Source organism: Coregonus clupeaformis, chromosome 3 (assembly GCF_020615455.1).
Source record: "Coregonus clupeaformis isolate EN_2021a chromosome 3, ASM2061545v1, whole genome shotgun sequence".
Lineage (NCBI taxonomy): Eukaryota > Metazoa > Chordata > Actinopteri > Salmoniformes > Salmonidae > Coregonus > Coregonus clupeaformis.
In genome coordinates, this window is record NC_059194.1 from 45335206 (window position 1) to 45351833 (window position 16628).

Here is a 16628-nt window from a genome sequence, read left to right on the forward strand (position 1 = left end):
CGTGAGTTGCCCTGTGTGTGTGTGTGTGTGTGTGTGTGTGTGTGTGTGTGTGTGCTTATATTTGTCCTGTTTCACACATGTACAAGTGTGTATTCTACACATGTGTCCTGGAAAGAGATGGAGACCCGCACACTGTCTGAAAAGGAATACATCCAAAACTGAGGCTTTAATGCAAAATAAAGATGTATATTAAAACATCATGGTGTCCAAAAAATCATCAGTGCATAAATGAAAGGTGGAAACAAAACACAAACGTTTCAGCCTCAGGCCATCATCAGTGTAAATTGTCTGCACACACATGGCCTGAGGCCAAAACGTTTGTGTTTTGTTTCCACCTTTCGATTATGCACTTTCTTGCACTGTGATTTTTTGGCCACCATGATGTTTTAATAATTGCATTCAAGCCTCAGTTTTGGATGTATTCATTGTTTCTACAGTGTGTGGGTCTCCATCTCTTCCAGTATTCTTATTTTGACACCTACACACCTGGAACAGACACTATTCAGTAGTAAGAACCTTAAAAAAGCGCAGACAGCCTCGTATCATTTATACGCATGTGTGAAATGGAAATGTTTTTTTTGCATGTCCCAACTCCCCCTGAGACACATACTGTACGTGTGTGTCCCCTCTCTCTCTCTCTCTCTCTGGCGAGGGGAATTTCAATGGTATGGATAAAGAATTGGCAGCAGGATTTCAAAGGGCCTCGCACAGGTGTACACTCTGAGCCTTATCTTCCCTTTGTCGCCAAGGGGTCAGTGTGTCGACATTACAGCTTCACCAAACTATCCCCACCCCTTACCTATTTTGACTGCCCTAGTGTAAAACACACTGAATGTCAGAACCACATACTGTCTTTATAGTTTATGACAGAAAGGTTTGGGGGCAAAGTGAGAGGGGGTGGAGGAGAACGTGTGTTAAATATGTACCCCCCCCCCTCTCTCTTTTTCTCCCTTTCTCTCTCCCTCTGTAGCATCTGATGTAATGACGGCCACCTGTAGTGTTGAAGAGTTCCAGTGTGCATACGGACGCTGTATTCTGGACATTTACCACTGTGACGGAGACGACGACTGTGGAGACTGGTCTGATGAGTCCGACTGCTGTAAGTACACACACACACACGTCTGATTCAGGTAGCTAATCATTGACATCTGCAGGCGCCAGCACCATAAATGCTACATCAGAGGCTGCTACACCGCCAGGCAGCAAACACATACTGTACCTCAAATTCCTCTGCTACACAAACAAACACAGACACACACACACAGACACACACACAAACACACACACACAGAGAGAACCTGCTGTGGCCGGACGACAGCTTGGAATTCTACCCAGAATGCCGAGCGCCCTATTTCTCAAGTGGAATGTAAACATAGGGGTCAGTATGTTAGGGGCAGGGAGGATTGCAGGTGGGCTACAACTTTATCATGAGGGACGGGAGTGAGGGAGTGAAGTTCAGTATTTGAGAGGTGCCACTGACACTCTTTGATTTCTTTTTAAGGCCTTATCAGGTGAAAGCAATAGTGTGTCAATATTTCCAGTCAAGTGTTCATAAAAGAAAAGAGATAAGGATAGGATCGGCTGAGGTTAAACAGAATTGAGACAAGTTGGTGATGGCAGGTCCAGCTGTTACCATTGTAGCTATGATTGAGCTTGAGCAGTGACATGTTAAATGGCTACACTGCAGAAATCTGTCTCCCTCACTTATTATGGCTCTCTGAGCGTTCCCTAACACAGATTCCTGGAATGCCCTGTCCCATTCTCCTTGCTGACAGCTGTCGTGGTAGAGCCTGCTGCTCCGCGGTGTGTCTATGTTACGTGCGTGTGTGCATGTCTGCGTGGGTTGGAAAACACTTCCCGTCTTTTTCTCTCTAACACACACATACGCGCGAGCTAGCAAGCGTTTCGATTAGCACAGGCTATCATGTTTCTACTCTTCACTCCAAAGAATGTACCCTGTTAGACTAATAATAACTAAGACCTTACTGCTTTCATGTCCCTTCTTTCTGTTAATGTATCTCTAGCTCAGTCTTTCATCTCTCCCTGTCCCACAGTCTCTCTTTCGCTTTCTTTCTCGTTCTCTCTCTCTCTTTCTTTCTCTTTCTCTCACTCTCTCTTTCTCTCTCTCTCGCTCACTGATACACACACTCTCTCTCATTCTCTCTGTCATGGCAGCCCACACAAAATGCCTGTGAATGGATCTCTAATAGCATGCATCAGACTAGGGAGTAGGATGAGAGGAGCGAGAGCAGTGATTCTCAAACTCCTCTCTTCTTTGATGTTGTCTTTAACGGTGATAAGCTTTTTTTTTTTAAAGGCTTTCTTTGTGACTGACTGATCAGTAAGGTCATGTTAGTTGCATGTCTTCGTCCCCTCTCTTCTCCTCCTCTATCATCCCTTTCTCCGCCCTCCACAAGCATTTCGCTACACCCGCAATAACATCTGCTAAATATGTGTATGTGACCAACAGAAACTTGATTTGATTTGATAATTGCCCCCCTAGCCTGGGGATATTTATAATTTTTTTGGGAGAGTTGAAAACGCATCAAAGAAAAAGAAAAAGGACAGAGATAAAAAAAAAAAAAGGAAAAGAAGACCTTACACTACAGCTGGGAGAAGAGACATACCAGAGAGGAATAAGACTAGCCATCCTCACACTGCATGTCTTGGCATTGACTGTATGCTGGACGCTTTGATAGAAAAACACTGGCACACTCTCAGATGGGCATGGTGTGTGTGTTCAGAATGGAGAGCGAGCTGGGCACACGAGCAGATCAAACGGTTATCTGTGTGTTTAGTGGTGTGTGTGTGTATGGCTATGTCTGTGTATTCGTTGTGTGTGTGTATTCTGAGAGTTGGGCACACACGGGTAGATGAAACGGTTCTCTGTGTGTGTGGGCGTCAATGTGGACGACAGGGTACCAGCTGATAAGTGGGTTTGAACATGAGAACACTGTCCATTTAAAATGTCTTTCCATTTCTCTCTCTCTCTCTCTCTCTCTCTCTCTCTCTCTCTCTCTCTCTCTCTCTCTCTCTCTCTCTCTCTCTCTCTCTCACCACCTGGTGTTTTGATCATCCCCTCATCACACACACAGCATTGCTTTATTCTTCTCTTCTTTCTTCTCTCCCTCTCTTCTGTTCTGTTGGCGCTGTTCCCTTCTCTTGTCTATCTGATAACACTGCACATGGACGCATTCAGACACTCTACAGCACTTGTTCTCTCACGCTTCCTCTCTTTTTTTACCCTCGCTTTATTCATTCCTCAGCTCTCTGTCCTTATCTTCTACCCTCAGCACTTCAGCCTCATATGAACAGGCTCTTATTGTTAGATCATGAATACAAGTGTGTGTGTGTCCTTGTGTGTGTTTGTTTGGTCTTGAATAGATATGTTTGATTCTTTTGCAAACATGCATGTCCTGCCCCACATGTTTCTTTCTGTTCTGTCCCTGTAAAAGCATCTTTGTATTACCAGGGTCCTTCAGATCAATTGTTTTACACTGTCAGGGATGATTGAAGTTCCAAAAGCATTTGCATTTTATCTCACGGTAGTGGTTGTGTGTGTGTGTGTGTGTGTGTGTGTGTGTGTGTGTCCTGCAGCCTCCCACCAGCCTTGTCGTTCTGTGGAGTTCATGTGCAGCAGTGGGATGTGCATCAACGCTGGCTGGAGGTGTGACGGGGAGTTTGACTGTGATGACCAATCAGATGAGAAAAACTGCAGTAAGTATCTGCTTGTGTGTGTGTGTGTGTGTGTGTGTGTGTCTCTAACCAACCTGTCCTCTCCCTCCAGCCACCTCCATGTGTACTGCGGATCAGTTCCGCTGTGCATCGGGACGCTGTGTCAGGTTGTCATGGAGATGTGATGGCGAGGATGACTGCTCTGACGGCAGCGATGAAGATGACTGTGAGAAGACTGGTACGTGTGTGGGTGTGTGCACGTGTGCAGATCGGCATTAATCTAAACTAGACAGTACAGAGGAAATAAAAGGATACAAAGAAGGAAAGAGAGATCCAGGGACTTAGTTCTTATAGGCGGGCTAAACAAACATTGAGCTAAATCTCACACCTCAGACATGCACCCTATAGTTCAGTATCCATGACAACAGTTGCAGGACAGCTCTCCATGCTGAAAAGCATCATGGTGGAGGAAACTGTCAGAGGGAAAGCATATTGGATGATCACCCCACCCAGGGTGGAGTCTAGATCCAGTCAATCTAAAGAACGGTTACCATTACCCCACAGGCCTTTTGTGTCTATCCTTCAAAAGTCAGAGGCTAAGTCCCAAATGGTACCCTATTCCCTATATAGTGCACTACTTTTGACCAGGACCCAAGGGGTGCCATTTGAAACAGAGTTTTCAGATGTTGTCCATTGTTCTTCACATCTTTTTCCCAGCCCATTGTAACTTTCTCCATCTATCTCCCCACCAGACACCCCGCCATGTGCTCCAGACCAGTTCCTGTGTGGGAACGGCCGTTGTATTGGCCAGAGGAAGGTTTGTAATGAGGTCAGCGACTGTGGAGATGGGACGGACGAACACCCTCACCAGGACTGCCGTGAGTTATGTCTGACTGTATAAGGGGAAGGGTGTGTGTGTGTGTGTGTGTGTTTGGGGGCTTATGCGGAAACATCTGTAAGGCTCCACATCATAACATCTCTCTAACAAGTGTGTGTGTTTGAGTGTAGGCCCGCGGTCCAGCGAGGGCAACTGTAACCTAAATAATGGAGCCTGTTCTCAGAAGTGTCAGATGGCCAGAGGTCTGGTCCAGTGTACCTGTCATACTGGCTACAGACTGATGGAGGATGGCAGGGCCTGCCAGGGTGAGACTGTGTGTGTGTGTGTGTGTGTGCGTGTGCGTGCGATGAGAGACTGAAAAAATTTAAATGAGCTCTGCTGATTTTATAATGAGTTGATTGAAAATGTATATATTTGAGGTGTTTACACTTGCAGTTCCATCACATAGTCTCTTACACCCCCCGTTCCCAGATGTGGATGAGTGTGCAGAGGAGGGCTACTGCAGCCAGGGTTGTACCAACACAGAGGGGGGGTTCCAGTGCTGGTGTGTGCAGGGCTACGAGCTGAGGCCTGACAAGCGCAGCTGCAAGGCGCTGGGTGAGTCCACTCACAACCTTTCAATTTAAGACCTTTGGCTTCAACATTTGGAGGGATTGCGAGCGCCTGGGGAAGGTGTTTACCTGAAATGCATCAGGGTTTTGTGTTTCTTGGAATTCAAACCATTTCCCTTACTCTGCCCTGGGTAGTGGGTGACCCATATGCATCATAGTTGTGTTTAAAACATGCAAACATGTTTCATCTGCATTTAATTGTAACCGTATCCCTTGCTTAGCTTGGGGGAGTTGGACTGTGGCTGAAGCTAGCTAATAGTTTAAGGTCAGAAAAGCGAGTGCTTGGGTGCATCCCAAATGGCACCTTATATCCTATAGTGCACTACTGTACTAAAGTAGTCCACTATAAAGCAATAGGGTGCCATTTGAAACGCAGGCCTGGTCTGTACTAGATTTAGATATGGAGCTAGGGTCCACTACATTGCTAATACAGCACCCCACAAATCTGGTGTGTATCACTGGTGAACCCCGGTCGAGCATCTCTGCTTGGGTTCCAGTGGCCAGGGGGTGTACTTGACTGACTGACTAATATTAATGTTGGGTCTTATTGAAAGTGATGGCTGGAGTTCCCTGCAAGAGCTGAGTTTTTCTTCCTCTATCCCTTGCAACTCCACACCCTCTCCTCTCTCTCCCTCTTTCTATCACTCTCCTCATTTTGCTTCTCACTACCCTCCCTCTCTCCTTTCCCTCCCTCCTCTCTATACCCTCCTCTCTTTACCCTACTCTGTACTCCCCCATTAGGTCCTGAGCCAGTGCTGCTGTTCGCTAACCGTATAGACATCCGCCAGGTGTTGCCCCACCGGTCAGAGTACACTCTGCTGCTGAACAACCTGGAAAACGCTATCGCTCTGGACTTCCACCACAACCAGGAGCTGGTCTACTGGTCCGACGTCACGCTCGACCGCATCATGAAGGCCAACCTGAACGGGAGCAACGTGGAGGAAGTGGTTTCCACTGGCTTAGAGAGTCCAGGTATGAACATGACCGTTTATGGTCTAACTCTGGTCAAAACACACACGGTAGAATGCATAGCAGGTGGTTTCCACCACCATGGATACGATCACAGATGGTCATGCTACATTCTAAACACACACAATTATTTAAAGGAAAGCCCAGTTATAACTACGACCACACATGGGTTTACTATGGTCAGAACATGTATCAACATAGTATGTACAGCACTGCAACAGTCATAATGCAAGGTTTAGGACAAATTACGAGTCAACACAATCTGGCCTTGCTGAAGAAGACAAATGGATGGCATTTTCTAACCCAAAAAGGTCAAATAGGGGGGCTTATATTTGTTCTGTGTAACCTGTACAAGTGTGTGGTATGAGCAATTAGGGTTAAGTGCCTTGCTCAAGGGCAGATCAACAGATATTTCACCTAGTCGGCTCAGGAATTCAAACTAGCAATCTTTCGGTTACTGGCCCAACGCTCTAACCGCTAGGCTACATGTCGCCCTCTAATCCCAAATGTGATTTTAGCTTCTACACTTTTACCCAAAGTTTGCCCCAAACCATAACCCCTAGATAAAAACTAGATAGCTCAACAGCGCTGATTATTTTGCCACATTTTAATCTACCAGGGTTGTGTTTATTAGGGCATGCAACATAACATGTTTTAAAACTTTTGCAATGGAAAACAAAAGACTGTTTTTAATTAAGTCAAGTCCCTCCCTGTTTCAGTCTGTTTTCCTCCGTTTGGTGCCTAATGAACATGACCCTGCTCTCTCCCTCTAGGTGGTCTGGCTATAGACTGGATCCATGACAAGCTATACTGGACTGACTCAGGGACGTCCCGTATTGAGGTGGCCAATCTGGATGGAACCCACCGCAAGGTCCTCCTATGGCAGAGCATGGAGAAACCCAGAGCCATCGCACTGCACCCTATAGAGGGGTAAGGAGGATCTCGCTCTTTCTCCTCTCTCTTCTCTATCCCTACCTGCCAACCTGCACGTATTGTGTGTACCATACACGCAATTTCAGGTCAAAGTATGCTGGTACAAAAAACAACCCTAAAATACGCAAAAAATAAGCTTCTGGTAGGCACATTGTGGTTTTTGACTCTGAAGTTGGAGCTGAACCAATCATAGGACTCAGACGAGGAGAAAAAATCTCCGGCCCTCCCCACCCCCCGTAGTCGTAGTACTATTTTCGTCCCTGCAGCTGGATGGCAGCTCTCCACTTCGTCTGTTGATACCACTGATGTGTGAGGAAAAAGGGTAAGGGGTATGGAGAATGCACTGTTTGCCAAATACATTTTCCAAAATTGTATGCGTTAGTCAAGCACATAACCAATATTATTTCTTAGATACAGTCAGGGAAAAAAGTATTTGATCCCCTGCTGATTTTGTACGTTTGCCCACTGACAAAGACATGATCAGTCTATAATTTTAAAGGTAGGTTTATTTGAACAGTGAGAGACAGAATAACAACAAAAAAATCCAGAAAAACGCTTGTCAAAAATGTTATGAATTGATTTGCATTTTAATGAGGGAAATAAGTATTTGACCCCCTCTCAATCAGAAAGATTTCTGGCTCCCAGGTGTCTTTTATACAGGTAATGAGCTGAGATTAGGAGCACACTCTTAAAGGGAGTGCTCCTAATCTCAGTTTGTTACCTGTATAAAAGACACCTGTCCACAGAAGCAATCAATCAGATTCCAAACTCTCCACCATGGCCAAGACCAAAGAGCTCTCCAAGGATGTCAGGGACAAGATTGTAGACCTACACAAGGCCGGACTGGGCTACAAGACCATCGCCAAGCAGCTGGTGAGAAGGTGACAACAGTTGGTGAGATTAAACGCAAATGGAAGAAACACAAAAGACCTGTCAATCTCCCTCGGCCTGGGGCTCCATGCAAGATCTCACCTCGTGGAGTTGCAATGATCATGAGAACGGTGAGGAATCAGCCCAGAACTACACGGGAGGATCTTGTCAATGATCTCAAGGCAGCTGGGACCATAGTCACCAAGAAAACAATTTGTAACACACTACCCCGTGAAGGACTGAAATCCTGCAGCGCTCGCAAGGTCCCCCTGCTCAAGAAAGCACATATACAGGGCCGTCTGAAGTTTGCCAATGAACATCTGAATGATTCAGAGGAGAACTAGGTGAAAGTGTTGTGGTCAGATGAGACCAAAATCGAGCTCTTTGGCATCAACTCAACTCGCCGTGTTTGGAGGAGGAGGAATGCTGCCTATGACCCCAAGAAGACCATCCCCACCGTCAAACATGGAGGTGGAAACATTATGCTTTGGGGGTGTTTTTACTGCTAAGGGGACAGGACAACTTCACCGCATCAAAGGGACGATGATCAGGGCCATGTACCGTCAAATCTTGGGTGAGAACCTCCTTCCCTCAGCCAGGGCATTGAAAATGGGTCGTGGATGGGTATTCCAGCATGACAATGACCCAAAACACACGGCCAAGGCAACAAAGGAGTGGCTCAAGAAGAAGCACATTAAGGTCAATCCCATAGAAAATCTGTGGAGGGAGGTGAAGGTTTGAGTTGCCAAACGTCAGCCTCGAAACCTTAATGACTTGGAGAAGATCTGCAAAGAGGAGTGGGACAAAATCCCTCCTCAGATGTGTGCAAACCTGGTGGCCAACTACAAGACCTCTGACCTCTGACCTCTGTGATTGCCAACAAGGGTTTTGCCACCAAGTACTAAGTCATGTTTTGCAGAGGGGTCAAATACTTATTTCCCTCAAAAAAATGCAGATCAATTGAAAACATTTTTGACATGCGTTTTTCTGGATCTTTTTGTTGTTATTCTGTCTCTCACTGTTCAAATAAACCTACCATTAAAATTATAGACTGATCATGTCTTTGTCAGTGGGCAAACGGACAAAATCAGCAGGGGATCAAATACTTTTTTTCCCTCACTGTACATACATACATACATACATACATTCATACATACATACATACATACATACATACATACGTACGTACGTACGTACATACATACATACATACATACATATACATACATATACATACGAAAACATATGCTTAAAGTACTTTGCTTCCTCCTTCAAAATATAATTTGGTGAATAATGGATGACTCCGTCATTTGTAACCAGTTTCAGTAAATTATTTTTTAATGTTGAAAATTTAAAAAAATAATTTGGTGAATTTTTCCCAATATTCCATCTAGTTTGCTTTATTTTTATAATATATTACACTTGATCTTTCTTGAATAAGTTCCCTCCATTTATTTTTGTTTTTTTCTGTAATTTATTCTGAGCCTCTATGTTACAGTTTTTATTGCTATCTATCTGTTCTGTTAGACCTTCCTTTTCCTTTGTTAGTATGAACTCTTGACCTAAATTGCTTTTGTTTTCGAGATGAGTACTGAATTGCATGGCCTCTGAAGGCACATTTAAAAGTGTCCCATACAATAAGAGGATTTGCTGTACCTATGTTATGTCGGACAAATTCAGTTATAAATTCCTTTGTCCTAGTTCAAAACAATTTATCATCCAATAAGCTTTGATTAAATTTCCAATATCCTTGCCCACGTGGAAATTCAGTAAGAGTAATGTATATGCCAATTATATGATGGTCCGACCGCATTCTGTACCCTATCAACACTTTTTAAACTTTTGGTGCCAACGAGAATGACATAAGAAAGAAGTCAAGACGACTAGCTTGATTGAGACTCCGCCATGTATATTTCACAAGTCAGGATATTTAAGTCTCCATATATCCACTAGTTCTAATGTATCCATAACATTCATGATTTACTTAAGAGCATGAGGGTGATAGTTTGTAGTGTGATTTCCTTTACAACAATATTTGTGATTATGGAAAACGCATTAAGAAGTAAAGACATTCCACAAATTACTTTTAACATGGCACACCTGTTAATTGAAATGCATTCCAGGTGAAGCTGGTTGAGAGAATGCCAAGAGTGTGCAAAGCTGTCATCAAGGCAAAGGGTGGCTAGTTTGATGAATCTAAAATCTAAAATATATTTTGATTTGTTTAACACTTTTTTGGTTACTACATGATTCCATATGTGTTATTTCATAGTTTTGATGTCTTCACTATTATTCTACAATGTAGAAAATAGTTGTAATAAAGAAAACCCCTTGATTTAGTAGGTGTGTCCAAACCTTTGACTGGTACTGTATCTATAAGTAGCCTGTGTCATTCTTGGGAGGTGGAACCTAAACAATTACAGGAATTACGTCAAAATAGGGGTGGCTTTGCCCTCTGGTGGGCACCTTTAATATGCCACAGTGACCTCTAGCGACATGGAAAAGTTGGAAACTATTAATTTACTAATTTAGCTCATCAAATAGCTAATTTGCATGTGGTAATTGAGAGGATGGTTGGTAAATTGGCTATGAATGCTGAGAGCCAAAGAATATAGATGATTGAAAGACAGGAACCAGGGTGGAGAACGTGTCAGTGACCTTGATCAGTTAAGTTTTAAAGTTATTCAAACAGCTGACATCAGTGGCATCTGATAAAAACTATGAATTACCTAAGTTCGAATAGTATTTATTTTATTTTAAATACTTTGAACGTTGTTTGATTGAGCCTGCATGGAGTGCCAGATGGGCGGGGTTTTGTGGTGGACATTTTAAATACTATCAAATAAGGACAGACAAACTTATCACACAAGTCAGAGTTGTACTTAAACTAAATCTTTATTCAAATAACTTATCGATAAGGGAGCTGGTCGCAATACCACACAACCAAGTGGATAGAGTGAGAGCCCAACGAACAGGAAATGCTGACATCTTATATAGTGGACCAACAAATGCTTAGTCATGGCTGGTTCCACCCCTCCCCGGCAGATCAGGAGCTACCTTGTTTTCTTCTTGTGGCTTTGTGTAACAGGTCATAGCACACAAACAAGTGATAACGTTAGTTCCGTTACTACTCATATCTCCACACAGCTGTGCCCTTGGAAGATAGTAAAAGACAGGATGAACTGAAAAACTGTGGTCACTTTGAGGCTCTTTGTCTTATGCCGTGTGACCAGGTTACTCAAAAGCAACGAGAAATTGAAACAATACAGGTTTATCTGTTCCTCAAGTTTATTTCTTTCCTATGTCCTTGACTACATGCCCAGACCAGCTGCAGGGAGCTAGAGGGAAACATCCTTATGAAAATCACAGCATTGGTAGTTAAGGAATGTCTCTACTATTGTTAAGCTTATTAATTGTTCATCAACTATTCATATTAAACAAATCCGGTAAATATGTGATTTTTCTCCTACAGTTTGCACTTATGGATTCAATCTTCTATAAAATGATATGACAAATTCACACCATATGTAAAGATAAAAAAATAATAATAATAGAAAACCTTCCAGATGTAACATATGACATGTTCAGTTGAAGTCGGAAGTTTACATACACTTAGGTTGGAGTCATTAAAACTCTTTTTTCAACCACTCCACACATTTCTTGTTAAGAAACTATAGTTTTGGCAAGTCGGTTAGGACATCTACTTTGTGCATGACACAAGTAATTTTTCCAACAATTGTTTACAGACAGATTATTTCACTTATAATTCACTGTATCACAATTCCAGTGGGTCAGAAGTTTACATACACTAAGTTGACTGTGCCTTTAAACAGCTTGGAAAATTCAAGAAAATGATTTGTCATGGCTTTAGAAGCTTCTGATGGGCTAATTGACATAATTTGAGGTGTACCTGTGGATGTATTTCAAGGCCTACCTTCAAACTCAGTGCGTCTTTGCTTGACATCATGGGAAAATCAAAAGAAATCAGCCAAGACCTCAGAATTTTTTTTTTAGACGTCCACAAGTCTGGTTCATCCTTGGGAGCAATTTCTAAACGCCTGAAGGTACCACGTTCATTACATTTACATTTACATTTTAGTCTTTTAGCAGACGCTCTTATCCAGAGTGAGTGCATACATTATATTTGTTTATACTGGCCCTCCGTGGGAATCGAACCCACAACCCTGGCGTTGCAAATGCCCTACCAACAACGTACAAACAATAGTACGCAAGTATAAACACCATGGGACCACGTAGCCGTCATACCGCTCAGGAAGGAGACGCGTTCTGTCTCCTAAAGATGAACGTACTTTGGTGCGAAAAGTGCAAATCAATCCCAGAATGACAGCAAAGGACCTTGTGAAGATGCTGGAGGAAGCAGGTACAAAAGTATCTATATCCACAGTAAAACGAGTCCTATATCGACATAACCTGAAAGGCCGCTCAGCAAGGAAGAAGCCACTGTTCCAAAACCGCCATAAAAAAGCTAGACTACGGTTTGCAAATGCACATGGGGACAAAGATCGTACTTTTTGGAGAAATGTCCTCCGGTCTGATGAAACAAAAATAGAACTGTTTGGCCATAATGACCATCGTTATGTTTGGAGGAAAAAGGGGGCGGCTTGCAAGCTGAAGAACACCACCCCAACTGTGAAGCACAGGGGTGGCAGCATCATGCTGTGGGGGTGCTTTGCTGCAGGAGCATCTGGGCGTTCAGACAATATTCCACTCCTACTGAGCCGACCTTGTGAGCAAACCTCTATTTACAACAGGCGCATTTCTAAGTATGCAACAGGTCAAACATCACTGACCTCAGACATTATTTAAAGACATTTCAAACATTTTGTGTACCAACCTTGTACAAAACACCAATCCCTTGAGGCTTTTCTTACTGGCAAGATAGGGGTATTGCAAGGTGACTCTGGACACAGGACTAACGCTCTGTGCTCTAACAGTGAGGCATGTACAGGTGTGATACCCGCAATAGCCTCTTTACTGAGTGGATACTGTGCTCTAGAGGGGGACTGGTATCTTTCGGAGTGACTACAAGGGGCTCAGCCCCCTTCATCCTGCCAAAATCATACTTATCCCTTGTCCATAGGCAATCAGGGACACCTCTCAAGAGGGGCAAGTCCTCACTCAAAAGCATGATATTGGTGACAAAGGAGGGCTGATCAAGTCCATACACACCCCTCTCAACTGCTGTGTCCCAGTTGAGGGGGTAACAATATGTCAGTATGCTGGGTGAATGTTGACCAATCTGAACCAATCTCCCAATCAACAGCATTGACCAGGCCCTTTATCCAAACTGCAGTATCCTCCCACTCAACTCTTCATGATTTTGCCAGGGACACATGTGGTGCACTATCTTCAAACATGTAGAGCTCTTTCTGTGCAGGGGTTAGATTAACTCCCAAAGCACAGGAATCACTGCTACAATACAACCTTTCATACTGGATAGATTCTGGCGCTACACTTTCTAACAGCCATTTGTTCTCATCTCAGGTCTCTTGTCAATGGTGAGAAATGGGAGGTGCAATGTAAGCCTGCTTCAGACATAACTGCCCTCGTGACCCCAATGGGTTTTGGCCCATTGAGAAAACACGAACCATATTGGGCACCTCATTTATCAACGTCCCATGCATAATACCAGTCACAAAACTCAGACATTAACGTCAATTGCTCCCCCTCTTCCTCCTCCTCCTCATGAATAATGGTTAAACCGGTTGGGCCACATGTTATGTTGATGCCCAGTTTACAAAGGAGGTCCCTGCCCATCAGATTGACAGGACAGTGGTCAGAGTAGAGAAATTGATGCTGACACTTCTCCTCATAAAAGGAGACAGGCAGAGGCATAGTTACATGCTCTCTGAATGGGAGGCCTGAAGCCCCTAGTTTTGACTGTTTCACTAGATATGGGAGGTTTTGTCATAGCCTTTACAGTTAATCACAGACATTGTAGCTCCCGTATCAACAATAAATATTATTCACTCAACATTGATGCAAGCCTCCACTGTTGGCTTGATTCGAGGAAGGGTATGGCTCTTTAAAAACAAATGTTCTGGTTGCTCTGACAATTCTAACTCAACTACTTCTCCCTTCTCCTCCTCTCCTGGATTGTACAGGGCCGTCTGTGCAGGCGGCCCCATCTGCCAGGCCCCAGGCTGGCCTCTGCCTTGAGAGCCCCCTTGTGGGCCTGGCCATTGGTTGGTTGGCGGCTGCCATGGCTGTTGAGCCCCCTTGGGGCTCCTCTACCTCTTGATCCACCTCTGCCTCTTCCCCTTGGCTGCTGGGCAGTTTGAGTGCAGCTTACGGCGAAGTAGCCAGGTTTTCGACAGTTGTAGCAGATTCTTCCACCACTCACACCCCCTCCAGCAGCTGCTAGTGCAGCCCCCTGGTAGAATGTCAACTGAGCAGCTGGTAGTTTCTGAGTCTTGTCTTGTCGTCTGGGCTGGTTGGGGGAGCGCCCTCGAGGAACGGGTTACGACTCTTCCTGTCCGCTGTCTGGCTCCCCCAGCCATACCCTTCCTCTGTGGTTTGGGAGTTGACGTCATTCCCACCGCCAGCATGGCCAGTCCAGAGAGCAGTTTGTCCACCGCTGCTGCTACTAGGGGAGGCACAGGAGTGAACTGTGGAGTTGGGGGAGGAGGCACAGTGGGGTGTAGAGCAAGAGCGTCCACTTGGTCGTTTGGATCAGGCGGAGGCAGGGGAGGGAGGTCGACAGCCGCAGCCACAGGCCCAGACAGCACTGGGTAGAGATTGGGAGGAGAAAAGTTCTTTCTCATTATCTCGTCTTTATCTGTTCTCCCTTCCTCCGCAGTCTGCACTACCATATTCTGACGGGGCTGTCCCCCAAATGGGTCCTGTCTTTGTGTACGCCTTTCTGTCTCTCTTTCCCATTTTCTAAATTTAACCCAGCCTATTTGATCTTTTGTACCTTTTTTAGTCCCTTCATACTCTGTCAGTCTCTCCCTGACTTTGTCTAACATTGTTAGACTCAGTGTCCCTGTCAACGGAAAACCACCTTCCCTATCTGTAATTTCACCTGGTTCAGATTGCCCCTTCCCCACTTATCTGCACATAACCTTCAGGGCCCCTGTGGGGGGATCTGGAATACCATGTCCCTTGCTCCCGTGTGCTCCCATGGTTCCTGTTCCACTCACACACTTACAGATAACACAGACACACACCCACAGGGGTAGACAAACAAAGAAAGCCGGTTAGTGCTGTTTCTGATTTTATATTTTATCCATATGAACAGGGAAATTCATATCTCCATTAAAATATTGCCCAGAACGTGGTGTTATCTCCACACGGAGATATCACCTACTGCGATTACTGTGGTACAGACTACACCAAGTGCTGGCTTCTCTACCAACACTCTGGCTCCTGCAGGGCATACCTGGCTAGCACATTTAAAATAATCTGACTTCACCACTTCTGAGGCACACCCTTCAGACAGAGGTCCTTCATCCAATGGGACTTCACCAAGTGCTGGCATATCTACAGACACTCTGGCCCCTCGTCCCTACAGACCGCACCAATCACCACTGTGATCACTTCAGTGTCAGGACGGCTCTAAGTCGCCCGCAACAGACCAGTGGCAGAGTATCTTTGAGTCTGACAGTGCTGTCAGATGACTCTCCTCTGACTCTGCCCTGCTTACGCCTCCAAGGTGCCCCCTCTCACAGGAATACAAACTCAGAGCCCACGTAACAGAGGCTTTTCATAAAAACTTGACTTTGTGTGGTTCGCTCGCCTCCTTCTCAATAATGAGGAGAGACAAGGTCAACCACCAATCAGGATATTGCTGGATCATCTTGCTCCCCTCTCTCAATACTATGTTCGGGATCTGGTATCCACCCATGCCCGCTTGCTCGCAGATCTTAGGTGGATCCAGCTGCTCATTTAGGTGCGCAGTTCCCCTGAGATCCCAATTTGGGGATCCCCTGTGCACAGTTTACCCAGACCTTCAGGGGCGACCAACAGGTGAAGTAACAGATCCCATCCTCGTCGCCAAATGTGGTGGATATTTTAAATACTATCAAATGAGGAGAGACAAACTTATCACACAAGTCAGAGTTATACTTAAACTAAATATTTATTTAAATAACTGGATAGAGTGAGAGCCCAACGAACAGGAAATGCTGACATCTTATATAGTGGACCTAAAAATGCTTAGTCATGGCTGGTTCCACCCCTGCCCGGCAGATCAGGAGCTACCTTGTTTTCTTCTTGTGGCTATGTGTATTGGGTCATAGCGCACAAACAAGTGATAACGTTAGTTCCGTTACTACTCATATCTCCACACAGCTGTGCCCTTGGAAGATAGTAAAAGACAGGATGAACTGAAAAACCGTGGTCACTCTGAGGCTCTTTGTCTTATGCCGTGTGACCAGGTTACTCAAAAGCAACGAGAAATTGAAACAATACAGGTCTATCTGTTCCTCACGTTTATCTCTATCTCATGTCCTTGACTACATGCCCAGACCAGCTGCAGGGAGCTAGAGGGAAACATCATTATGAAAATCACAGCATTGGTAGTTAAGAAATGTCTCTACTATTGTTAAGAATATTAATAGTTAACTATTCATATTAAACAAATCAGGTAAATACGTGATTTTTCTCCTACAGTTTGCACTTATGGGACTACTGCATTGGTTCCATTGCACCAGGAAAACTTGATCTAGCGCAGCAAATTATTATTTAAAGAAAACAAGTACTATTCGATC

General features: G+C 44.5%; 1 protein-coding gene across 4 annotated transcripts in view; it reads left to right on the forward strand.

Annotated features, from left to right (window-relative positions):
- LOC121579069 (low-density lipoprotein receptor-related protein 4-like) overlaps positions 1-16628 on the forward strand; it is a 198032-nt gene that overhangs the window by 134828 nt on the left and 46576 nt on the right. For all 4 annotated transcript variants that reach the window (XM_045208784.1, XM_041893335.2, XM_045208803.1 and 1 more), the window contains exons 5-13: position 1; positions 971-1099; positions 3598-3717; positions 3788-3913; positions 4428-4553; positions 4684-4818; positions 4985-5110; positions 5866-6096; positions 6867-7023. The exon at position 1 is cut by the window's left edge and continues 116 nt beyond it. In XM_045208784.1, coding sequence (XP_045064719.1) covers position 1; positions 971-1099; positions 3598-3717; positions 3788-3913; positions 4428-4553; positions 4684-4818; positions 4985-5110; positions 5866-6096; positions 6867-7023 — 1151 coding nt within the window. The remainder of the gene's footprint in view (positions 2-970; positions 1100-3597; positions 3718-3787; positions 3914-4427; positions 4554-4683; positions 4819-4984; positions 5111-5865; positions 6097-6866; positions 7024-16628) is intronic.